The sequence below is a fragment of the Ceratina calcarata genome, unplaced genomic scaffold (genome assembly GCF_001652005.2).
Source record: "Ceratina calcarata isolate Rehan_Ccalc_2016 unplaced genomic scaffold, ASM165200v1 scaffold525.2, whole genome shotgun sequence".
In the NCBI taxonomy this organism is placed as follows: domain Eukaryota; kingdom Metazoa; phylum Arthropoda; class Insecta; order Hymenoptera; family Apidae; genus Ceratina; species Ceratina calcarata.
The window spans coordinates 367,158-392,177 of record NW_017176396.1 but is presented as its reverse complement, the minus strand read 5'-3'; the positions used below and the strand labels follow the sequence as shown (position 1 = coordinate 392,177).

At 35.9% G+C, this 25,020-nt stretch overlaps 4 protein-coding genes across 7 annotated transcripts; 3 read left to right on the top strand and 1 right to left on the bottom strand.

Moving 5' to 3' along the window:
* Window positions 1-9: 9 nt before the first annotated feature.
* MAN1 (LEM domain-containing inner nuclear membrane protein MAN1) lies at window positions 10-5,751 on the top strand. The gene is made up of 11 exons (XM_018030512.2): window positions 10-469; window positions 743-1,413; window positions 1,490-1,592; window positions 1,677-1,888; window positions 2,663-2,877; window positions 2,948-3,076; window positions 3,177-3,306; window positions 3,564-3,837; window positions 3,917-4,135; window positions 4,202-4,386; window positions 4,468-5,751. Exons 1-11 carry the CDS (start codon window positions 303-305, stop codon window positions 4,596-4,598), a joined length of 2,436 nt encoding a protein of 811 aa, XP_017886001.1. The 5' UTR covers window positions 10-302; the 3' UTR covers window positions 4,599-5,751.
* A 270-nt stretch (window positions 5,752-6,021) lies between these two features.
* On the top strand, window positions 6,022-7,359 carry RpL9 (ribosomal protein L9). The gene is made up of 4 exons (XM_018030355.2): window positions 6,022-6,110; window positions 6,516-6,654; window positions 6,827-7,154; window positions 7,234-7,359. Exons 2-4 carry the CDS (start codon window positions 6,517-6,519, stop codon window positions 7,338-7,340), a joined length of 573 nt encoding a protein of 190 aa, XP_017885844.1. The 5' UTR covers window positions 6,022-6,110; window position 6,516; the 3' UTR covers window positions 7,341-7,359.
* A 1,699-nt stretch (window positions 7,360-9,058) lies between these two features.
* On the top strand, window positions 9,059-20,806 carry LOC108628435 (ATP-binding cassette sub-family G member 4). Of its 3 annotated transcripts, XM_018030342.2 has the most exons (13): window positions 9,059-9,343; window positions 14,817-15,109; window positions 16,081-16,264; window positions 16,489-16,612; window positions 16,970-17,115; window positions 17,688-17,811; window positions 18,013-18,127; window positions 18,200-18,328; window positions 18,416-18,534; window positions 18,615-18,783; window positions 18,868-19,124; window positions 19,223-19,356; window positions 19,443-19,662. In XM_018030342.2, the coding sequence occupies exons 2-13, from the start codon at window positions 14,890-14,892 to the stop codon at window positions 19,660-19,662; spliced, it is 1,941 nt and encodes a 646-aa protein (XP_017885831.1). In that variant the 5' UTR covers window positions 9,059-9,343; window positions 14,817-14,889. The 3 variants fall into 3 exon arrangements, with proteins under 3 accessions (XP_017885831.1, XP_026672320.1, XP_017885833.1); XM_026816519.1 differs by lacking the exon at window positions 14,817-15,109 and having other exon boundaries at window positions 9,060-9,343; XM_018030344.2 differs by lacking the exon at window positions 9,059-9,343 and having other exon boundaries at window positions 14,890-15,109; window positions 19,443-20,806.
* Window positions 20,807-20,976: 170 nt separating this feature from the next.
* On the bottom strand, window positions 20,977-24,988 carry LOC108628437 (ATP-binding cassette sub-family G member 4). Of its 2 annotated transcripts, none has more exons than XM_026816522.1 (11): window positions 24,242-24,988; window positions 23,454-23,764; window positions 23,036-23,209; window positions 22,731-22,941; window positions 22,554-22,661; window positions 22,374-22,483; window positions 22,141-22,309; window positions 21,934-22,034; window positions 21,708-21,863; window positions 21,414-21,532; window positions 20,977-21,351 (listed from the first exon to the last, which is right to left on the bottom strand). In XM_026816522.1, the coding sequence occupies exons 1-11, from the start codon at window positions 24,414-24,416 to the stop codon at window positions 21,123-21,125; spliced, it is 1,863 nt and encodes a 620-aa protein (XP_026672323.1). In that variant the 5' UTR covers window positions 24,417-24,988; the 3' UTR covers window positions 20,977-21,122. The 2 variants fall into 2 exon arrangements, with proteins under 2 accessions (XP_026672323.1, XP_017885835.1); XM_018030346.2 differs by having other exon boundaries at window positions 22,374-22,489; window positions 24,242-24,987.
* Between the last annotated feature and the right edge of the window lie 32 nt (window positions 24,989-25,020).

Genomic DNA, 25,020 nt, shown 5'->3' with positions numbered 1-25,020 from the left:
CGAACGAGTATGCGCGCGTTCGCGACCGTTAGAAAATTGCGCCATTTTTTAGTTGTAACCAAGATTATTCTCTGAGTTGTGCCGCGGTTACCGCTTAAAACATTTATGACATTCTGAGGGGCGACACGTGCGCGCGGTTTAGTAGTGGTGCGAATTTTCAATCGCGCGACCGCCGTCGGACGAAATTCCGACTAACTACGCTTCACAGTGTGGTATATACTTACTAGCAAGAGGTTCACGCACGAGGCTAACATTTTTACCGGATTCTCTTTGAGAGGAGCTCTTTTTTTTCTGTAAACAAAATGTCGGTAGACGCATTGAGTGATGCGGAATTGCGTAGAAAATTAATGGAGTATGGGTACCCGGTGGGCCCGGTGACACAAACCACCAGGAAGATTCTTGTGAAAAAGTTGAAAAATCTCATTGAAACTCGAGGCGGTACAGGGTCACGACATTCATTGGCTGCCAGGTACTTTTGGTTTCGTATATGTTTATCTTACTTTTAATTCTGCTTTTATTCATTTCACCCACTCTCCATAGTATCGAATTTGAATATCATTGAAATACGAAAGATTCTCATTTCTCCCATTTTCCATTTGTTTATCTTGGTTAAAAGACTTTCTTTCGTCTTTGAGGCTTCATTTCATGCATACCTTGGTTTTGTTTAAACACGATTCGAAACTGTGATTATGCCGATATGTTGTTATAATGAAATTTTATTTAATTAATGTTTATGTATCAGATACAGCAGCGAAGACACAGATGATGATACAAGTTCGACACTTAACAAAAAGAAAAAAGCTACTGCAAGCACTAGAAGGCAAACACTAGCTAACCCAATGCCTCCACCATCATCTGATGTAAGCATATCAAAAAATCCAGTAAAGGATAAAATTGCAGATTCTGAGTTTAAGGATCCTATAGCACCGGACTACAATAGTTCTTCCTCTTTCACAAACCGTACAATAACAAAAACTACTCACAAGAAGTATACGAAGACCAATAAGACATCAAGTACAACTGATGGCTTAGAAACTGGTTCTGATTCAGATATTGTTGAAGAAATATCAAATATATATAACAAAATATATACTCCGCCTAAATATTCAACGAGCGTCCCTAAACCTCATGAGTCTAGATCTTATGAGCATAACATTGCCAATCAAGAACAAATTTCAAAACCGTATGAGCCGAAATCGAGATCTATCCACACTGTGGTCGATAAATATAATGAATTTTTTGACTCAAACATCTCTCCAATACCATCGACGAGTGAAGATGTTCCCACAAAAGATAGCACAAAGAGAGATATTTTAGCCAATTATGAAACACCATTCCTCTCAGAATTTACCAGGAGACTTAGTTCACGATCGTCCATGAACTTACCATCCACATCTTTGTCCAGCTTAAAGAGTAAGTTTCACATTTGCATAATTATCATACAATGTACTTCGTGAGAATCCATTGCTTAAGAAATTTACGTTGTTAGGTCCAACTTCGCGATTTGCATCGAATGTACCAGATTTGAAGGAAAAAGATTCAAATGGACATTTCTCTACTTTGAGATCTTTATATCCATCGTCCAATCCGAGGTAAGGTTCAATTGTATTAAATGCTAATAATTATCTAAACATGTTTGCTTGGATTATACAGATATGTAAATGAATCTTGTTCAGTTCCAGGTACATAACGTCATCCCTTGACAGACCCCGGGAAACGGTGAACAGAATGTTTAAATCAACTACCACAAACAGGGAAGATGTACGAAACAATCACAATATGGTATCTGTAGTTTTGGTAGTAGTACTTGCTTTGTTTTTTGGGATTCTCGCCATAATATATATGGGACTTGGTGGAAAATCGGAGACGTTCCCATCGCTCTCAACGGGTAGGTATTCAGAATCGTAACAATTAAGTAACGTAAATGAAGAATTTTTTGAAAGAACACGATGCGACAGATTATACAGTTTTACTAACAATCTGTGGGAAAGCTTTTTAAATAAATTTGTCATTAACAGTAAATGCATTGTATTTATGTGTAATGTTCTATAACGAATTTGAAGATACTTAATGTATGAGAATAAAATAATAATTAACATTCTAAGAAGTAGTATAAATCTGTATTATGTGACGATTGCGTTCTCCTTAAAGACAGGGTCTCTAAGCACGTTCTTATTAAATTAGCATAGATTTGATTAATTGATTGAGATCGTTAATCGAGCACAATGAAATTATATTAAAACTGTGTGTAATATACAAAGAGGACACTTAAATTTTTTAAAGTTGAATTGACATTCGAGTCTTACATATTTTTATATAACTTTTATCGTTTGCAATATTGAACAATGTATATTCAATTTCGTAACATTCTGCTTAAGATATGTATCGTTTCTTTTAACATGTGTAATAAAATAATAAGTATTACTGATGTATTAATTTTGATATTTTATTTCCTTTCCCGTTACAATGATTTTATCCTATTTTCAATATCGCTGTTATTAAATTCAAGCTTATTTCAATAATTATTTTACTACGCATACAAATATATATCGTTTATACGTCGTTTGTAATATACATATGTCATTTCTTTTGCAAGCATTATTGGAATGTGGATCTTGACAACTATTTTAATGCTTTTTTGCTCTTGCGTTTTAATTTATAGATAGCAACATACCACTATGCTTTCTCGGGGACGATCTTGAAGCGCCTGGAGTTAACTGTGTAATGAAAGAAAACGTAGATTCGGTGTTACAATTATTGAAGCGACTGCAGCCGATTTTAACAAAAAAGGCCGTGTCCATGATATGCGACAATTCCAGTGAAACTCCTTACTTGACCGACTTTGAGATAATGCAAATGTTCACGAGCACTAAAGTGGTACGTGAATTAATTACGATGAGGCAACAATAATTACACGTTTAACGTTACACATAATGACAATTTTCAGAAAAGTCTGGAGGTGAAGGAGGACTTGCAGAACGCGCAGTTACTCGTCATAAAAAATCCGAAATGGGGCATTTCTCTTGTAGATATAAGCGACGATAACGGAAATCCGGGTGGTGTTTTAGATTCCTTGGTATTGTAAAATGTTTTACGATCATTTATTGACTACGTCGTTTATATTTTTCCCTCTAATGTATATAAATTAAAGAAAAAGGCACCTCTCTCTGTTACAGGACAAGTTATTCAACACTCGACTGAACGGTAAAGTTGGAATGGTGATCAAGAATCCAGAGTTGCCGATGCAATGTGTTATCAAGAACAAGCTTTTCACCGTATGCTCTTCGCTCCTAATCGTGTCACTCGGTAAATTTTTGACCGAATTATTATGGGAAGAAACTTGTTGAAAATACGCGATTATGTTGTGTTTTAAAGCATTACTGTTCTGTCACAAGTTTAACTCTTTAACACTGTAATTTAATCAGTAAATTTTACTTTGCTATTACTGTAGCTTGTTTTGTATGCGATTTTCTTCTATAACGTCGCTAGGCTTAACGTGCATGCTATGTGAAATAGTTTAGATTAGCGTTATATTGTTAAGTAATGATGAAATATATTCTTAGGGCTCCTAGCAGCTATAGGAATCCAGAAATTATTCGTTTGGTATATAAGGTACAAGAAAAGTACCGAAATGGAGGTGTTTCAGCTTGTTAGCAACATCATTAACATGGTTGAAATGCATCATCAAAACGCAGCGGTTGCTACGCCCGGTGGCACGCAAGAAAGTTTTCTTGCTATAAATCACGTACGTGACAATCTTATACTTCCGAAAAATCGGAAAAAGATGGCTGGTCTTTGGGAAAAGGCAGTGAAATTCTTGGACGAGAATGAATCGAGGTAAAGGATGTGGCAAACTGGTGCACGCTCGGATTTTTAAATCTATTTCCGTGTTTTAAACGGAAACATTTGATTCTAGGATTCGAAGAGAAGTGCAGCAGGTCGCTGGAGAAGAATTTCACGTATGGCGCTGGTTGCCTAACAACATGAGCAATCCGAATTCCCCGAATTTAGTTCTGAAAAAGAAGGGTAAAGTGTGGCAAGGCCAAGCGTTCGAAATGATCGAAGGATCCGTCAACAGTTTGACTTGTTCGCCGACACCGTGTTTGAAGATCAGACACATGTTCGACGCTGACGTGTAAGTATCCGTGCTACAATTTGACAGCGTTGAAAATTGTACTGAGTACGTGTATTGTGTCCTCAGAGAATTCGAAGATGATTGGGAAACGAAAGTGCAGGACGCTATTCTCGAGAAATGCGGAGAGAGCGTGAAGATACTTCACATCCGAGTAGATCGTGGCAGTCGCGAGGGTTGCGTGTACATAAAGTGTATGTCAAAAGAGGACGCCGGACAAGTGTACAATGCCGTACACGGATGTTGGTTTGATGGTGAGCGATCAATGAATTCTTTAAACTGGATACTTAAGTTGACGCTTGTGCGCGTTGTGGTTCACATACAATTTTCTGTAGGTAATTTAATAACTGTGAAGTACCTGAGATTGGAGAGATATCACGAGAGATTTCCGGAGTCACGTCGTTGTACAACACCATTGAAACCGAGTAACAATCTACGATTATCTATGCAGGCGGGTCATCAGTAGCGAATGCTGTGCGGACGTGAACTGACGAAATACCTCTTTGCTTGTACATACATGGATAGTAAACAAGCAAAATTTGAGTTTTTGCCGCTGAAATAATTGTTTGCGGACCAGAATTCGCGAGATACATACTTCTATTTTTTGCCCCCCCGAGAAAAGAATACAAACTTCATACTGTCGCGCAGAAGTGTAGAAAGTCTATGGGTCGCGGGATATTGTGTGATACCATTCTGAGAATCGAAGAGGCAGAGACTTTTTTATAAGCATTTTCGTTTTGATTTTGTAACAGTTTGTTGTATATTATTACGTTCTGTCGCCTTTTTTTTTAAGGTAAGAAAGTCGAGAAGGAATAAGACTCAATGATTATACTATTTATGAAACTGCTGTAAAGCGTGGAGACGTGGTTTTCGAACGCTGCATTTTATGAACAGTTCTTCAAGTAGCAATATACAGGTGAATAAAATGCATATCCAAATTTCTATAACATATGTAATATATTAGTCTTGTGCGCGTGAAGGAAGAATGTTTCATTCAGTCGACTAGAATAGTAGCTTCCTCGTGAATCATTAACGATTGTATAACTTTCTTTATTAATAAGTAGAGATCAATTCTTTTTTTTTTACGTAAGTATCCTTTTGGCGTTTCATAAACTGTACTAAAATTCAAGTGTAAATTATAAGAAAAAATAATATATAATATTAAGAAATTTGAATACGTTTCACGTAATTCGTAACATATAGTTATTATATCGACGTTCATACCTATTACTTAACTTGTAGATATAAATTTATACATACATTTTATAGATGAACAATATGAAAAAAAGGATGATACCGATCGTATAAAGTATTGAATCATTTTATTTTTACTAATATGACTTTCTTTATTGTATTTTAATGTACCATCACATGTACTGTAAAATACAGTTCATATTTTGTAATAATCAACATTTTAATACTTCCTTTTATGCACGCCGACGCGTAAACAATGTATATTGCTACTTAAAATAATAAATAAATTAAATTTTTGTATTTTGTGTATTTCTTAACAATTTTTAATACCCGGACGGAAAAAGTAGGATTCTAAATGAAATGATGAGCCTTCTATAAATTTGTGTTTTATTTTTTAAAATAAATGACATGAGAGTATGAATTAATTTCTACGTTTAAAAAACAGTTTCTCAAATTCATATTCCTTACCTCTGCAATGGCGGTCAGCCTTTCAATTATATCATCGTTTATGCAAAGTCCTTTCACAAAATGATAAAAATTATCCAGTGTGTTCATCGACTGAAAATTTTGCGCCGTTATTGAAATTACTTATTTTTGTATCTCCTCGGTGGCGTAACAGCATTCAACGGGTTCATCCTCATGTTACGTTTAGAAATGCGCCATGTGTAAAATGAACAGAAGAGAGCATGGTGTTCCATTCTATAAGTTTTGCTTGTTCAAGAACATAGCAGACATGCTTTCTTTACGTTTCGGTCTTTTCCGGTTATCCCGTAGCGTGTGCGAGGTAATGAAGTCTTAGTGAGAATGAGTACTTTGTGAAATCCAAAACAATCTCAGAATGTTTTAAATGCTATGATACTTTACTTATATTATTCAGTACCGTGTATCGTGTTTGTGCGACGCTAAGTATTATTTTTGGGAAAACTGATTCTACACGTAGCCTAGTATAACCTCGTCTCCCAGATTTTATAAACATACTTTTTTCACCTCATTATTGTTTATATTGAGAGAAATTGAATAAAATACGACGAAATGAATACTTCGTATGCTGTTACTTAAACGCAGCGTATTTAGCTACTTGAGTTTGGCCGAAAATTAATATTTGTCGATTGAAACAACAATATACATTGCGATCTTACTTATAATTATTGTATGTAAGTGACTTTATGTTTATATTCATATTTTGCAGGATGAAGCAAATTGTAACGAATCAGACTGTGAAAATACCTGACGGCTTGACTGTCACAGTCAAGTCCCGTTTGGTCACAGTCAAAGGTCCAAGAGGTATCCTTAAACGATCTTTCAAACATCTTGCACTTGACATTCGTGTAAGGAAATGAACATAAAAATATCAATAACCATTAAATTTTACCTGATGATACAATGGATTCCCCTTCATTTTTTAAATAAATGATAAATCCATTTCTGACTAATTCATTCTTAAATAAATTATGTTGCAGTTCAGAACGGTTTTTGGATACATATATTCTTTTGTTATAGATGGTGAGTCCAAAGTTATTGAAAGTTGAGAAATGGTTTGGAACAAAGAAAGAATTGGCAGCAGTTCGTACAGTCTGCTCCCACATTGAGAACATGTTGAAAGGAGTGACTAAAGGGTACCAATATAAAATGAGAGCAGTATATGCTCACTTCCCAATTAATTGTGTTATAACTGAAAATAATACAGTAATTGAAATCCGTAACTTCCTTGGTGAAAAATATATTCGCCGCGTAAAAATGGCACCTGGAGTAACGGTCGCAAATTCAGCTAAGCAAAAGGATGAACTGATAATAGAAGGAAATTCTTTAGAAGATGTTTCGCGATCTGGTAAATAATCATAATGCTAATTGATAAGATTTTGTTTAAGTGAACAAACGATTGTAATCGATGTTTGATCTCGTTTCAGCCGCTCTTATACAACAATCGACGACTGTAAAGAACAAGGATATCAGAAAGTTCTTGGATGGTCTTTACGTGTCTGAGAAGACAACAGTTGTACAAGACGATGAATAAATGTTATTCACGATGTGAACGCGACTTTTATTATTTCATATTTTGTTAACCTTTTATTATGACTAAGAATAATATTTTTTGTCGGACACAAAAATTCTGGAAAGTTAAAGAAATTCCATAAGATATAGCAGTGAGAAGTAAATACTTAATTGCAAGGTAGGATGTAGAGTAGTCAACACGTGATTTTGTGATTACATGCAGAAATTGAGAACGTATTATACGATCAGAAAATATTGGAAGCACGCGGCTACATTTGATAAATACCGCGAAGCAAGGTCAATGGTCATTAAATCATGTACTTCAGTATGATAGTGGTTTCTTGGATGACAGCAGTCAATTAAATCTCATTCAGCTATGTACTTTTTTGTCTAACTAAGCATAACGTTTAATAAGTCCGCTAAATAAGAATATTTAATAAGATAAGGATAACTGTCATTGGTTTAAAGACATCTAATCCAGATACGTAAAGCATTTTTTAATGCAGTATCTAGATCTATCATGTATTGCCACTGATATTGATGAATAAAAAGTAAGGCGTCCGTAATACCGTTTAATCAAGAAAAAATACCTTTGCAGCTCTCGCTTTGATAAGATTATTCAAAACTCGTTCTTGTAATACGAAAATATTTTAACTCTGTACTAGTTTCTTTTATAAATCATATATCGAGTTAATTGATAAATGACTATTTATCGACGCCAGTGACTTTAAGATTACGGAAAAGGTAGAGATTCGTTATATCAGTTTTCTTACATGCGAACTACGAAGTTCGGCGATAAATCTGCTTCGTATGTTTGAACTATGGTTTGAACTCGTAATGAATGTTTCTATCTTAATTACAATCTTTTCTTAAATTAAAGAAAGAATGATTGAATATACGTTCATTGTACACTGTTCTTCTTTTTCGGAATCAAGATAATAAATTGAAACAATGGTTAACGAGATGTTATGTGAAACTTGTATTATCTCCGCAATTAGTAACAGGTCAAAGAAAGTTATTGCTGCTTATCGAACGAAAAGAAGCCACCGAGTAGAAGAGATACATTCGTATAAAGAAACGGCAGAAAATTAGCTGAATGGGAAAATTACAAAACTTGTCTTTGTAGCTACTCTTTCATCTTCATACGAAATCGTTATTCGTTTATTTTGTACCTCATTTTTCATTTGAATTAGCTAATGGAAGGACAATAATCTGTATTGGATAAGTTCTTGAAACTTGGAACTGCTACATTATGTAAAAACTACTCTACCTTTTTTTTCTGATTTTTTTATTCTTTTCAAATAGTCTTTTACAGACATATTGAATGTAAACATGAGTAACAAGGTGTAATTGTATAATATGAATCTTAGGAAGTCTATCGTTAAGTGCCGATAATTCAAATTTGAAATCATTTCCTTCTTGTCAAATAGTCTTGCAGAAATAAGATTAGAAGAAGTAGATTAATAATAAATCGCGTTTTATGTCTTTTCGTATCTCATAACGTCGATCGATCGTCTGTACAAATGTCAAAGATACGTAACCGACGATTTATTTAGAAAAGACTGAAATAGACGTAGGAAAGGTGCAAAAAACGTAATTCTGGTCCTGGTAAAAAAGCATGACAGGAGTGTATGGTGGTCGTGTGAATTGGAAGAAGAAGGCGAGATGCTTCCGATCGGCGGGCCGAGTAGTGAGGGGAATAAAGACGTGATAGAGGGAGGTAGTAAAGGGAGAACATGCGTAACGAGTAACGAGTGCAGTATTCGATCGTCGGTAGGAAGCGGTTTGGTTCTGGTCTGGTGTGTACGCCACGCGCTCGGAGTAGTGAATTTTCGTATATAAAAGTGGTCATGTCAGCGGCACTTTAGCCCGCGCTTTCGCACTGCAAGCTCGCGTTCAAACGGCTTGAATGCACGCGTGTCCGAACATAATAACTGTTGAATTACTCGTGAAACAACGCTGAAATTACCCGGCTAAGCTCTGACAGCAACGGTCTGATTTGCCCGCTTTTTTCGCATCGTTCCGGTAAGCGTATTGTTCAATGTTTCTCGCATGCACGTAGATCGAGCACGTAATAAACATTTCACGTTACCGAACAAGAAAATAGAAAAGAAAGTAGAAAGATCACAGTTACTCGCTTGAAGTTAATTTTCTTAACAACCGGTTCGTGAAGTCCGGGAATTTCTTACTTGATCCGTCTTTTGCAATGGATCGAGTTAGTAAGGGTCTTTTACATCCGCGATTGAGCAACAGCGTCGTGTAGATTTTTAATTCTTTATGGTAGCATGTTTAATTACCGTAGGGTTGGAAGTCAACCGGGAAACTGTCATTCCATTTGAAGACAACTAAAAACGATTACGGGTCGCGTGCAGTAAAACGCGATCACTTTCGCTGCAAAACAATAAATAGCATGAGGAATTTATTTCATAAGTTCATACATTCTTTTCTTCATTATTTACACGTTTTCAAACTTCTATCACAAACTAATAAGCCGAAACTATGTTCCAAAGGTTGATTTGATTCTTCATGAAATATGAGAAGATTAATAAAATATTACTATATATTAATGGTATGGAGTATCCCTCGAGATTTCTTCAGATAAGACCTTAAGTGACTCATTTACAAACCCGTTTTTGCACTTCATACATCGTCCATCTTGTCCTACTTCTAAGTACCTTTCTAGGAAGTTCTCTGAGATGAGGCAAGATCATTTCCAATTTTGAGCGAGCGAACCTGTATCCGATCGCGCAGCATAAAATACCAAAAGTGATGCTTGATAATTCCACAGTCTATCAGAATATCATAATTATATTGTCATTTCATTTGATCGTTCAAATACTTTAATTTCCTTCAATCACTCGTCGTAAACTTTTGAATACATTCAAGAACGGATGGGAATATGAATTTAATCATCGAAGAGAGATCGATTAATTTAGATCTCGTTTATTTTGTACGTATCTTGACGCGTACATGGTATCAGATTATAAGAATTAAAAGCGTAATAAATCAATAGGACACCTGGGCAGGGTTGTAGATAAATGATTAAATTTTTAATTCAATTGAACACCAATTGGGAATTGACGTTTGGTTTTTTATTCGAATTTGACTAATTAAAAATGAAAATGATTGAAAGAAAATCGAGTTAACGATTGAATTTTAATACTTGATTAAAGAATACTGCTATTGTTGACGATTTAGAAACATTTAATCAATAATTGTTCGTGCGACGATTAAAAACTCTGGTTATTTTCGCACAGAGTAAATAGATAGCTTTCAACAAAACGATTTTATTTCATTTTTCGTTCAAATGCAGATTATTATTTTATATTCGGTTTGGAATGGTGAATGTTCGACGTAATTTTATTTATACTGTTACTTTACTGGAGAACAATCGTTTATCGGACTTAGGATTGGATCGTTAACGTCGATATCGAGGTCTCACAGTAAATCATGAAACGACCGAGTGAACTTTGTTAGCACGCTATATACTTACTTACTCCAATGTTATTAATCGTTATTGCGTTATCAGCTAAGCCAATGTGTTTAACTGAGGATTCGATCTGAATTGATAATGAAAAATTCACTGGAACGTGGTACTAGTCAACGTCGCTCGTAATTACGAAACTTTGTCGTATTACGACCACTTGTAATAGAATCAGCAACTGATAAAATGTATTAGATATTTCTTATCCAAACGGAGCCAAACGTTTCTCCGCAGAAAATAAATATCTTCACGTGACTATTTAATTAACTAATAAAAATGGTTTGGTTATATTTAGATTTTTAAAATATACCTAGGAACTTGCCGAATCAACGTGTTTTTACTAAATTTTCTTACTTTAATCGTGACATGAATCAATCTAATCTTGGATCCTTTGAAAAAAGTAACACATCCGCTTTTACATGCTCGTTACAAAGAATTAGTAGCACGAAATACGGGAATGCATAATTTATCAATCTTTTTCTCAATTTATGGCACTAACGCGAAATAATGTAACGTATTAAAAACAAGATCTTAATTGCGAATGATTAAGTGCAAGAATAAAAAATTTCATTCAGTTATTCAACCTAAACGTTCCTTTAAGTTCGTTTACTATTCCTACGTAGATACATCAAATTTGTCGGTCATTGAAATTAATTACCTATTTCTTATTCCCTTTCAATTATTCGCTTCCGCTTATTTACCTCTAATTTTGCATATTTTGTTCTCGCTTGTATAAGTTATAAAACTTCTAGATGATTCATTAAAAATATCAGTACAAGCGTGTGCTAAACTTACGTGTTGATAAGTTGAACTCTAAAACGTCGTACGATCAATAAATAAATTCGAGATTAATTTTTTTCGTCCGCGTATCTCCGAGATTATATTTCCGTGTGTTATTTGCGATTCTCAAGACAATCCGTTGAAATGTACTTTGTTTCCGATGTGCATCATGTGTTCAAAGTGCATCGTGAACGTCAACGTACTCGACATAATCGTAAAATGGTAAATTGTTGTCTGTTTACAGTTGACTATGATTGTGACATTTATTTTAGTAAAGACATAAGACGCATTACCGTTTTCCCTTCTACAAATTAACGATAAATATGTTGTCGTTGTCGAAGCTATGCACCAAGAATAACAACGTTTAATTATAATTTAACTGTACTGACGTTCTGACGTTGGATATAGCAAATCGTAGATAGAAAATACGAAAGGTACAAAAGTCGACTGGTATTTCTTACGAGTTGTGTACGATGTGACTAATGTACACGCTAAATATCAGGAAACATGTGCAACTCGTCGATGAGTAATCAAGATAATAAAATTTCGAACCTTGTACGCGGACGTCGATTATTCTAATCAATTTCATAATTAATCATTTTCCTCTCGGAATTGTTAGTAAAACTGATTTATCTGCATAATGACACTAATAGCTGTCTTGTAAAAGTAGGCACTTAAACGGGTTCTCTAAGCATGTAAAATCTCGGTTCATTATGAACATTACACGTTTCAATGTGTACTAAAAATTTGCAAGGGAAATTTTACGAGTAATCCCACTGTTTTTGGACTGTGAATCACAAAGATTTACTCTGGCGGTATTCCCAGGTCTCCCTTGTCGTTTAGCATCGCGTTCGTTCCGTTGACCCCAGCGAAAGTGCGGTCGCACGCAATAAACGGAATATTATGCAAATCTTTTTAGAAAACAGCGGATAATACTACTAGAAAGCGGTCAATGTATTCTTACGAAAAGAGTAATTCGTTTAATTATATGTTACTATTATGTATAGGAATCATCCTGCTCGTTACTGAAGAACTGAAGACATGATTAACACAAATTGCATCGCTGTGCTTTATTTAATAAATCATAGCTCATTCATGCGTCGAGTACTTAATACAAATGGTATGATTTTATTAAGATCTAGAAAATAAGTAAACGTCGCTCGTAAAAATCTGTATGATCTAAACAAATTAGGACATAAATAATTTGCAGCCATACGTATCCAAACTCGTAAACAGGATCATTCAAAATAAAATAAAATTGGTTTACCAGCAAAAAATCGTCGTGTAACAATATTTGTTACGGTACGCACGCTATGTGACAAGAATACTAAACGCTGAACTTGAATTATATCATAATCCTCATAAACAACAGTGGCTTCGATCTTTCTGCCGATCTCTGTTGGACTTTCATTGTTGATTCATTTCCCGCGATAAGTATTGATGTCCGATGTACTTCGAACTCATCACCATTGCATTGTCTCGATGGGCCATTTGCGTATGAGTAACGTATTTCTGGCATCGTTTCTTTTTACGTTTATCATAAAATATCATTTTTGTTTAAGATAAAATAGCCATGACCTTTTGAAATCAATTTTTATATGACAAAACAAATACGACGAGCTTGAGTAGAACCACGTGCACTCGTCCTAACAAATTATTTCAATCAAAGCAAGTGGACAGCGCTAGAGCTCGGTTGAACTTTCTGAAACAATGATCGTCGTTTAATTCCATAAACAAGATTACCGTTATCACCGCGGAGATAGGCCACTTTGTTCTCTTCGAGGAAGTTCGTACTATGATCAACCGTTTCAATGTCGTTGATACTTCCCTAACGATGCCGCACATATGTTTTCCGATTTACTGACAACGTATTTATCACACTTAATTGCAACATGCATCCACGGTCATGTCAACGTGTACGTGTTACTCGTTCCGAAGTTAATTTATCTATTAGACTTGATTATATAAAAGTATAATTTTCATACATCTGTTAATCTAATCTAATCGCATATTCATAATGAGCTTCTCCCCAATTATTCATATATCGTATTATCGAATGAATTATTAATAACAGCTGTGCTTAGGTTCTCTTGATTGTATCTATCTTGCAATAAATTAAGTATTACATTTTTTTCTTACATGATTGACACATATGAAAATGCAACTCCGATTAATTCTCATTAACTATGAACCTCTTATGACCTATATCCATACGCTTTCTTTTTGTGGTAAGCATGGCGTAAAAATTGATTATGTCAATATTCACAGGAATTGCAAATTGATGTCACTATCTTTTTTTTAATTGGATTGCATAGATATAGCTAGAATTGCAACTGATTTTTCGCAAACAGGGATGAACGTGAATAAAAATCGGTGGACGTTTCCTCCGGAAATAGTTGACCAACTATATCTTGCGTTCTAGATCAACTTGTAATAGTGACAAGTGAAGATAAGTGCCTCCTTTGTTTGGGGACTTACTGTCGGACATACAAAACACCGGAAGCCGTGTTCTGAAATTTTAACTACCCACGTTTTAGGAATAAAACCTGTTATGATACTTGTCGCGTGTAGAAAGAATACGAAATTGTTTTTATATGTTTTTGTTGTGACATATTTAATTCATTTTAACGGTATAATCATTTTATTAGTCATTGTGAAACATCCATTGGATTTTGTATGAAACTGTTATTTACAATTTTGACGTGTATGCTTTTTGTACCGTTTCTTTTAATGAATAGGACATAAAATTCCATCGACTCGCCTTCTTCCTCCGTCTACGGAGATGACTTATGTCTCTCGCTAATGATTAACTCCCATTCAAGTTTCCGTCATTGGAATTATCGATTTGTCGAATCGTTTATCAGTGTCATTCTTTGCATGACTTTGGAAATCATCCGAGTATTTTTACGATGGTTTAATCTCCGCGTTTTTAATAAAAATTCAAACGGATCACCGTCATCAATCCATTTCGGACATCTGGTTCATTAATCCTAAGACACTTGTTTAATTACAATAATTGGTTGATGCAATTCGATATTCGGTTTTATTGCATAAACAAGAAATTACCTCGGCTAATTCGAAATATTTTATTGACCGCTACCTAAAAATCTCTTTAATAATAATAGTAATTACTTAAAAATTGACCAAGCAGTTTCGAATTGTTGAATGTTACATACTTCCACCATAATTTTCACCATGAGTGCTCATGCAGTCTCTTTAATTATGGTATTACAGTCCTGTTCGCCTATGTTCGACTGACTGAAACGTTCGAAGGTTGATAGTCTCCAGTCACTTCACCAGCTCGACGATGGAAGTGCTAATGCATGAGGCTATCAATGGCCAAGAGACCAAAAACATGGTCGACCCGCAGATTTACGCCACGCCGAACAAACAGGCGACGAGAATGATGGAAAACGAAAAAATGAACGGCAGCGGTGGTGTACATTTTATGGAAACCAACGCGATCGACACCATCGATATTAGCTTCGAAAACATTTCGTACAACGTGTCACTTGGCTTCAGAAAAGGTCAATTCTCTATCCGATCTACTTTTATTTACGTGTACATCATATTATGTTAAAACGATAGGCGTTGATAAGCACAACGAGTTACATATGATTATTTGGCATTCTATTCATGTTGACAAAATCCGACCATCCCAGCGTCGAAATGACGAACTTTTGGCAAAAAATTTCATTTTTCCTTAATAACTCCTAAACCGTTGGATCTACGAGAAAATTGTATACAACCTTTTTTGTAGAGGACGACGAGATGTACAATTTCTGTATAAAAATTCTTCGCTAGCATCAATATTTAACGAGTTATTGACGAAAAACGAGGAAACAGTTTTTTGCAAATTACTCGTTAACTATTGACGCTAGCGAAGAATTTTTATACAGAAATTGTAGATCTCGTTGTCCTCTACAAAATGGTCCTATAAATGTCCCCCTAAGTCCATCCGTTTGGGAGGTATTGGCAAGAAACGAAAATTTGGAAGAAATTGAAGGGGTACCCCTTGGAAAAATCTGGGAAAAATCGAAAATTTTTTTTTTGTTGTTTATTATTTGCAATGTTTGTCCGACGTCTGATTTCTTTTTAAAAAATGCGTTTCTAAAGTGCATAAACTTTTGGGATTGACTGTTTAGCCAATACATCCTTAAATCATACTAGTCGGTTTTACTAGATCGTCAGTTACTTTAGATTTGTACGCAAACCGTTTGGTTTTTTATTCTGTTACTTAACGCGTTGATTTTTATAGGCATAGGCAAAGATTTTTACGATCTATTCTAGTCAAAAGAAGATTGAAGTGTTAATAAAGCATAAAGGAAATATTAACAGCTTTTTGCGTTTGCTTAAGAGAAATTGAATAAATATGTTTCTTTAACATTTCCTTATTCGACTTCAATCAAAGACCGAGTTCCGTATAATTACGAGGCAATTGCCTAATCACTATAATTGACAAGGCGTACTCCGTAAGTTATAATAGAACGCGTTGCAGGCCAGAAAGAGATATTACACGGAATCAATGGAAGACTTCCAGCGAAAAACTTAATCGCCTTAATGGGCCCATCCGGGGCAGGGAAGTCAACCTTGCTAGATATCCTGTCGGGATTCAGGACGACCGGCGTCAGTGGAAACGTTTACATCAACGGCCGAGCCCGTAACATGAACTCGTTTCGGAAGTGAGTATCTTCGGAAATTGCTTTCCGCGGTCAATTAAGTGCAAGACGATTTATGTGCTTCGTATTGGGATTTGCAGTATTTTATAGCAGATGTAATCGTTCTCAGATATTGAATATTTAAGTTCTCTTTCTCGGAATAAATAGGTGATTGATAATGTTTATTTGATACATAGATGTCATGAATTTTAATAACTTTATTCTAATAAAACGCACGATCGTCACAGATGTAGCGCATACATCACTCAAGACGATCGCTTAGAGGCATTGTTGACCGTCATCGAGAACATGAGGGTCGCCGCTGACCTCAAACTGCCCACGAATACACCCAGATACGAGAAGGAAACGATAGTAAGTAGCGGGTCTTGTTCCGCAGGGTCGATTGCCAAGATCTAAATACTCGAATCGCATCGTTGACCAATTGCAACACGAGAGCGTGATAAGATAAACGTAGCTCCGGCACGTGGGAACAGTAGAGTGTTTGTTGAACTATTGCTTTCCGAAGTTTAATGAAATTCATTCCGCTGATCAGTCTTTCTGTGCCAATGAGTAATGTGGATATTAGCATGTTTTCTACTAAACAAAGAAAGGCAGAACTGAGTAAAGTTCAAGTCGAATTACTGATAATTAACACTCGACTCTTCACTCGTCAATTATCCTTCCTCTCTTTCGTATGAGTTTACAAAAGATGTTAAAATTCTACTTTAGATCGAAGAGATCCTCACTACTTTAGGCTTGCATGAGCACATAAACACGCGAACCGAGAGATTAAGCGGTGGTCAAAGGAAGAGACTGTCCATTGCGCTGGAGTTAGTTAACAATCCGACCGTTATGTTTCTCGACGAACCGACAACGTAAGTACAGTTACATCGGAGAAAAATATTCTGCACTCATAACGACGTAAAATCTCGTGGAAATAACAATGTAGAATACGAATCCGTTCGAGATTTCTACATCTTTTTTAACTGTGTGATGATTCACAGATCTGCATATGATGTTGCATAAACCATTTATTCACCATATATGTATATGTACATGAAACTCACGTGTAACAAAACTGGGCATTCTACCACCTACACGTGCTTCTCACATAATCTCTATTCACTTTCATAGCTGTAACGTGGGCTCTCACCAGAGTCTTGCTTCAGCCGTTATTCATCTTATATGTATGTATGTATGTATATGCATGTGTGAACACACCTCACATTTTACTCATACCGTACTCAGCTTGATCTCGATTCACATTCGAAATATAAATTTTTTTGAAGCACATGAAGGAGAGCATTAAGGCAAGGTGAAATTTTAGAACTTCAGATTCGCGCCCGTGCACTCGTTTGTTTCCCGTTCTCATTAATACCTTTATTTTTGCTTTGGCGTTTAGTTCCAAAATTAACAATTTCATCACCGGGCATATTTATTCTTCCAGAGGTTTGGATAGTTCATCGTGTATGCAAGTGGTGAAGCTGCTGAAGCTGCTCGCGCGACAAGGAAGGACGATTATCTGTACGATTCATCAGCCGAATGCATCGCTCTTTCAGATTTTCGATTTGGTACGAGACACTCTTTGTTATACATATGCATCCTGTTACTTGGATATTTTGTTTGCCTCTTTGCAGTCATTAAATTTTTTATTCTTCTCTTTTCTTTAGTTTTAATTAAATAGGTGTTTATTTACCACATCTTTGATCTTAATTTTTTGTATTTACGTATCACGATTTTAAGTTTTTTTTGCTTTGTATTACCTATTATAGGTATACGTATTAGCGAGAGGAGAATGTTTGTTCCATGGTGCAACCAGTCAGATGATTCCCTACTTAGAGAACATCAAATTGCCGTGTCCTATGTACCACAATCCGGCAGATTATGGTACAAGTTTAATTTTACATTTACGTTTGAAATTTAATTCGTACAGATTATTTATATGATTTTTCTCTGTAGTAATTGAATTGGCTTGTGGTGAATATGGGGAAGATAAATTACCATTGCTAATATCGGGCTCAGAAAATGGCAAAAATTTACAGTGGTTTGAGAACCCTGAGTCTTTACTTGATGCAAAAGGCTTAAGGGGTATGTCTACTATTATTATATTATTATAGCTTAAAGCGCGATAGATATGTGGAAGAATATTAAGTAATATGTATTTCCTTATCTTAGCGATGCACATGAGCAAGGATGTAAATTCAGAAAGTGAGAATACCCTGCACGCAACCTCCTTGATACATCAAATTAAAATTTTAATTTGGAGAGGTTTCATCATGTGCAAGAGAGACACAGTGAGTGTTATAAATGTTTAAAACATATTTGTCGTTTAATTATGACTAACATACGTAATAGTAACTTTTCTTCGTTGCAGACGTTAACACACTTACGTATTCTAGTCAACATATCCGTCGGTTTTATGCTCGGTTCGGTTTTCCTCCAAACTGGCATGGACGGATCCAGAGTTTTAGATAATTATAATCTTCTATTTTCTATTCTTATACATCATATGATGACCACTATGATGCTCACCGTAGTTACATGTAATTTGAATTCTCCATAAATTGATTATTTTTATAATTATTAATGCAGATCTTCATTAATACTCGAAACGATTTTTTTTTCAGTTCCAATGCAAATGAGCATCCTACTAAAAGAACATTTCAACAGATGGTACAGCTTAAAAGCGTTTTATACGGCACTAACGTTGGTCGATCTACCGATTTCGATATTTTGTTGTTTCGTTTTCTCACTAATAGTATATTTCATTTCGTCACAACCTTTAGAAGTCTCACGGTTTTTTATGTTCTTCGCCATTAGCTTGCTAGTGGCTTTTATTGGTCAAGGAACCGGCCTAATGATCGGAGCAGTATTTGACGTAGTCGTAAGTATTTAACGAATTGATTACTGTAGCATATAAAAAATTGGGTAACTTGGCGATGGTCAGTTCGTTAAAATACCTGTTTAATATTCATATTTTAGAACGGAACGTTCATAGGACCAACTTTATCCGTGCCGTTAATGATGTTCGCTGGATTCGGCGTTTCGTTACGCGACATTCCAATTTATCTCAAATGGGGTACATACGTCAGTTTTCTGCGATACGGACTTGAAGGGTATCGTTCATTTTTCTATTCTTATTCGCTTGAAAAATGTTCTTAAATATTTTCAACGCTACATTGATTGGTTTTATGAATTCCAGATTCATAAGCGCCTTATACGGATTCGGGCGACCAGTGTTACCTTGCACCGCGGACAACATCCTATATTGTCATTACAGGTACCCCTCAAAATTTCTTTCCGATATTGCTATGGACGCCGATCAATTTTGGAATGATATCGCGGCACTTGTTACGATACTTATCTTTACGCGATGTGCCGCTTATCTTCTTCTAAGATGGAAGATTGTATCCCTGCGATAAACCGAACGACTGCATTCCTCGAGATTCTTGTTTCGTTTTTCATGAACGATAAAAAATTGTGTAATTATTATTGACCGTTCAAAACGGTTCGAAAGAGACACAGAATTGCAATGTTCAAGTTTTAAAATGAGGCGCTCGACGAAGTAATGTTCCCAGTCGATACGATCAAGAATCTTCTACTTCGAAGTTCCAACGACATCTATGTCTTCACGTCAATGCAACTTGTTATACGTATAATTAATTGTTGAAAGAACCGTTCCTTCAGTAAATTCTATCACAAATACGTATGCCCAGTGAAACTTTCCGAAACGATATTTTCGGAAATCAAACGTGATATTTGGAAATTGCTCAACGAACGTCAATTATCAATGCATCATGACCTTATTCTTTATCTGTAAGTACGTAGAATCAAGAATTTACTTAGGAAGAAACTGTGGTATCCAGATGCACAATACAGACGTTTATGCGCATAAGTATTGTACAGGCTTAACCGTGTATAATTTATGATGTCACAAATATTTTTTACACTTTTCCTATTTGTAATTAATCTGGTAAGCATCAAGCCATTATTTTATAATATATTTAAAAAAATAGGTGGATAATTAGTCCAGACTACGCGAGTTTCTGGCTTCTTTGGCATTGAGACTAATTAATATTTACGGAAATACTTTGGACTCGCGATTCTGGTAATCGAACACGCGTTTATCATATTTATGATAACCCCTAGCTATCATCACGGGTTCATCATACTTCGAACAATGGAAATTTCATTAACTTGCTAGGGGTGTGTCTGAAAATTCGGGTCGGGCTCGGCCAATTCAAAATTGATCCCGAGTTGATACGCTGATCCTATGATGACGGTAACTGAATTTTATCTGCTGATCAAATTTTTTAGAAAAGGCTCGGGTGTACGAATTTTTTAGTACCTGCACACCCTTATCATTTGCACATTATTGCAGTAAGAAGATATGCGTAAATCTTTATTTCGTTTGATTATTGGTGAAAGCACACTGCCGTAATTGGACGTGTTACGTAAATAAGTGATATACATATAGTTATTTATAAATTTCTATGCGAGACGAGGAAATATTTGTAAATATGTACTTTTTTATAGCAATAATGTATATTTTTTTAAATAAAAATGATGTTCGTTTTTTATGTCTTCAATTATTATCTTATTATGTTTCGGGCCGGAATAATACCAATTCGACCAGTTTGCCCTGTTTCGGTCCGTTTGACCCGTTTTAAACCGTTTTTAGGTAGTCACATAATAAGTGCAACTGTTTTTTACTGTTATTTGTAGAATTTTATTTATTCTCTCTGTCTATAAATTTTATTTGAGGCAATGATAATTACAGAGCAGTCTCAGTTCTATGGGGAGGTACTCCGCAGTGCGGACTGCCGTAGCAAAAGGGTTAATTATTATATAAGCGTTATATTTGTAAAAATGTATAAATATTTTATCTTTTGGCTATATATGCTTTCCATTTAAGTACCAGGTACGTGGAAATCTGTAAACATGTTATCCATATACATAAAGCTAACACAGTCGTGTAATAAGGAATCGTGGGCATGTCCATAGATTCCAAGATTTGTTTAGGTGAACGTAAATGGCAGTAGTCTTCGTGACATTGCAATTTCTCCCTGTCTCCATCGTAAATTGCCTGCAGAATACCTTCGAACGCATACCTACGGCAATAAAATTTAAAAGAATTTCCTTTGTTTCATTTATAAAAGAAATATGCATGTACCTAAAGAAACTAATGGAGCACAGAGGTCGAAGGAATGGCGTCACTTCGCTGAATTTCAGAAAGAATCCGGCGAACAGTATTATCGGCATATTGACCGCGGGAATCAGGAAAACTCCTAACTGAAAGTACCAATAGGCTTCGTCAGATTCTACTCAATGCCGTCTTTAATCATTTGAATTCGTCATGAGTTTAGTCGATATGCTGATGCGTTGCATAAGACGTTTTCAATGCAACTAGCATTATGATTCTACGCCGATCAACATATGCAACGCGTTTTGACTTTGTTTTTATTACGTGTGTATTGAATGCCACGCCGACGAGCATTCCCGATGATTGTCCAAGGATCGTCGTTAAAACGCAAATCAGCCAAGTACGTAGAAACCTGTCGCACTCCATCGGTTGACCAGTCATGCAATACGTGATAAGGATGAATACCGAGGGTGCAAGAATCTGTGAAAAAAGATCTTTAAAAAAACAACATAATAAACTTCAATTATCGTTCATCAGTATAAACACCTACTTGCAATGGCAAGTCCGATATAATTTTTACAGAGAAGTAGGATCTCAAGCGGTACCAGTTGTTTAAGTATTCTCGTAAGAAAACGGCAGCTTCTGTCGGAACTGAGAACAAATCGATTATTTACGATAATATAGATTTTTCTACGATTAATCTTCTTATAGACTCTCAACAGTTTAGACTTTGAATGCCAACAAAGCGCTGACTTACACATTTGCACAGCCGGCATGGAATTCGAAAAATACAAGAACAGTAGAACGAAAAATATACAAGCTATGTTGCTGTTAATTCGATTAGCATTCGTTCCAGAATCGTAAAACACTACACCTAGTAGAAAAGCTACTACCACGTGTGCAGCAAATCTCAGCTTTGTCAAAGTCTGCAAGCAAATTAAAAACGAAGCAAAGTCTGATTTGATCGAATCAAAGTCTTGAATTACTCACATTGTCCCGTTTGATAGTAATGAATGCTCTCATTAACAAAACCTTCTGTTCTTCCCAGATGGACGACGACTTCGACTTCGTGTTAAAATTATCCAATTTTGATACAACTTCTGTTCCTAAAATAATACGTTATACTTTCATGTTCGATATAAAGATTATTGCAAGTTAAAACATGCGTACCTATGTTAGAATGCCGAAACTGCGTTTTCCAATTCGAATATCTGGCACGACTAATTTTGTACAAATTTATCAGGTCTCCTCCCCTTTCTCCTGTCACCACTTCCAAGACTGAAATACAGAATTTATAATCACTTTAAATATCATACTTTAATAAACGAGAGATTGATATTGATTTACCAAACTCGGATAAATTGTAAAATCGCGGGCACACGTAGCCCGCATCCTTGAAGGTATTATAAACGTCGTCCCAAGCCCCGCAATAATACGACGTTCCCTTGTGTATAATTAACAAATCGTCGAATTGCGATATCATGCGACTGCTGGGTTGATGAATTGCACAAGCAACAGTGCACCCGCCTCTCGCTATTTTATGCAGCAATCCAATTACCTATTCGGGGTATATCATCATATTCTAGATCTATCCTCTTCCTTAGAATTTATGCAAAGTAACAAGTGAGAATTTGTTAATCATTGTTATGGACCTGATTCGACGACGCACTGTCGAGGCCACTGGTCGGCTCATCGAGCAACAAAACGGACGGTCTCGTAACTATTTCAATGCCGATCGACAATCTTTTCCGTTCTCCACCGCTTAAATTCTCTACCAAAGTACCCAAGCAGTTTGTCAAATTTAAATTCTCCGCTATCTCTGATACCTGAAGAAATAAGAAATTTCTTTTATTCAGTTCGTTCCTTGAGCCTTTAATTTTTTTTATTTCCACTTCTCGCAAAATTTGAATCATCCATTTCATGATTTCATCCTTACTCGCACAATGTTAGTTGAAACTTTGAACCGCGCGTTATCTAAATGTATAATCTAATTTTGCGTTGTGGCAAGCGATTACTTTATGTTATTGTCTCTCAACGATTTGATGTAGCGAATTTACATGTCGAACGTACGATGAAGGAGAAGGCGCGAGGTTCACGGGCGCCTTGAACTTTTAAACGCGTCGCAATGTGCAGCGTTTCACGGACAGTGAGCAGAGGCGAGAGCTCGAACTCTTGCGGTAGGAAACAAGTTTTCTTCCGAAATACATTGCGGTTCCATTCCTTCCCGTTAACAGTGATCGTGCCTTTGACGTTATTCGTCTTCAAGGTGGATACAATTCGAAGCAGCGTGGTTTTTCCGGCACCGGAAGGACCGACGATCACCGTCAATCTCTCAGGACGAAAACATCCTGTCACGTTCTCTAATACTCTTTTCGACTTTGCTGTAAAAATACCAAGATTCGAGACCAGACGAAAATCTGAATTATGAATGAAATCACAACACAACGTGTATGCCCTCAATCTTATCTAACACCTATCAACTTCGACCTAAATATTCTGCAAGCGTTATTTTCAATACCAGTACGGTATTACATTCATATGATCAATCCGATCACGTTATCGCCAATCATAAGTCAAAGTCAATTTTTATTGACAGCTTGTACGCTACGCAAATAATCTACGGAGATAAATGAAACAACTTGTTACGAAATATTATTCGAATGCAACAAGTACATACTATCAAATTTTATCAAAATCAAGAGTCTTTCTTCTTTCTTTGTTTTTCATTTGATTTTTCAATAAATCGATACTGTATTGTTTGATCTATATCGACGTTTTATCTCAAGAAATACTTCAAAACTGTTCTGTTGCTTCTATAAAATACAAGTGGAAGCGCAGATGAAAGTGCGTTCACTCACCTTTAGTGGGCGAGACGGTGTACGAGAGATCGTCGAACTCAACGTGCATCCTGGTAATCGCTTCGACGTCTCCGTTAAAAAAATCCTGATTCTCCCTTAATCGAATCGTGCACTCATCTTCATCGGTTCTCACAGCTGGAACGACAATAGCGTCGTCGTTGCGGTACGCGTCCATATCAAATTTCAACGCTCACCGCCTCTTAACTACTTAAACCAATCGTCGAGGTAAACCACTGGAATTTACTCTACGAGACTAAGCATTTATCTTCGCTGCACTACGTTATCACACACGCAGCCCATATAGTCATCAGAAGTTTGCACTTCGGCATAATCTACTGACTTACAGAATTTTCTCTACTAACTTCCTGTCAAGAATACACGCTGTCAACATTGCACTTAAAACGTCGTCACGTTTTCAGAAAATTAAAATTCCGGAATGTTTTAAAAGGTAAAATTATCAAAAATAGATGCATTGATCTATGGATCAATCGATACACTGTGAGACAGTGTCAATATTTTTTATGTTTCGCGCACTACAAAAGCACTCTTTCGATAAAAAGTCAAAATACACATTATTCACTGTATAAACAGATTTCAACGATAGCGTTCAGTTAATTAATGATAACTCGTGATTTCTATGTTATTTTGTTCTTCGTTTATTCGTATTCGTATATCTTTGGACGAGATAGAAGTATTTTCAACACGCGCTTTGCTTGCTTACTACTGCGATGTGAACGAATTCGCCGTTCGCGGCAGACGATTGCCGTTTAACTGGCCGA

Bases quoted from the DNA above. Each gene is read 5' to 3' on its own strand.
- RpL9 (XM_018030355.2), top strand. From the start codon at position 6,517: ATGAAGCAAATTGTAACGAATCAGACTGTGAAAATACCTGACGGCTTG. The intron at 6,655-6,826 runs GTAAGGAAATGA...CTTTTGTTATAG, and splicing joins ATCTTGCACTTGACATTCGT to ATGGTGAGTCCAAAGTTATT. The intron at 7,155-7,233 runs GTAAATAATCAT...ATCTCGTTTCAG, and splicing joins AGAAGATGTTTCGCGATCTG to CCGCTCTTATACAACAATCG.
- LOC108628435 (XM_018030344.2), top strand. From the start codon at position 14,890: ATGGAAGTGCTAATGCATGAGGCTATCAATGGCCAAGAGACCAAAAAC. The intron at 16,265-16,488 runs GTGAGTATCTTC...CGATCGTCACAG, and splicing joins AACATGAACTCGTTTCGGAA to ATGTAGCGCATACATCACTC. The intron at 18,535-18,614 runs GTGAGTGTTATA...TCTTCGTTGCAG, and splicing joins TCATGTGCAAGAGAGACACA to ACGTTAACACACTTACGTAT.
- MAN1 (XM_018030512.2), top strand. From the start codon at position 303: ATGTCGGTAGACGCATTGAGTGATGCGGAATTGCGTAGAAAATTAATG. The intron at 1,593-1,676 runs GTAAGGTTCAAT...AATCTTGTTCAG, and splicing joins TATCCATCGTCCAATCCGAG to TTCCAGGTACATAACGTCAT. The intron at 4,387-4,467 runs GTGAGCGATCAA...AATTTTCTGTAG, and splicing joins ACACGGATGTTGGTTTGATG to GTAATTTAATAACTGTGAAG.
- LOC108628437 (XM_018030346.2), bottom strand. From the start codon at position 24,416: ATGGACGCGTACCGCAACGACGACGCTATTGTCGTTCCAGCTGTGAGA. The intron at 22,942-23,035 runs GTCCATAACAAT...TACCCCGAATAG, and splicing joins ACAGTGCGTCGTCGAATCAG to GTAATTGGATTGCTGCATAA. The intron at 22,490-22,553 runs GTACGCATGTTT...GTATTATTTTAG, and splicing joins GTTTCGGCATTCTAACATAG to GAACAGAAGTTGTATCAAAA.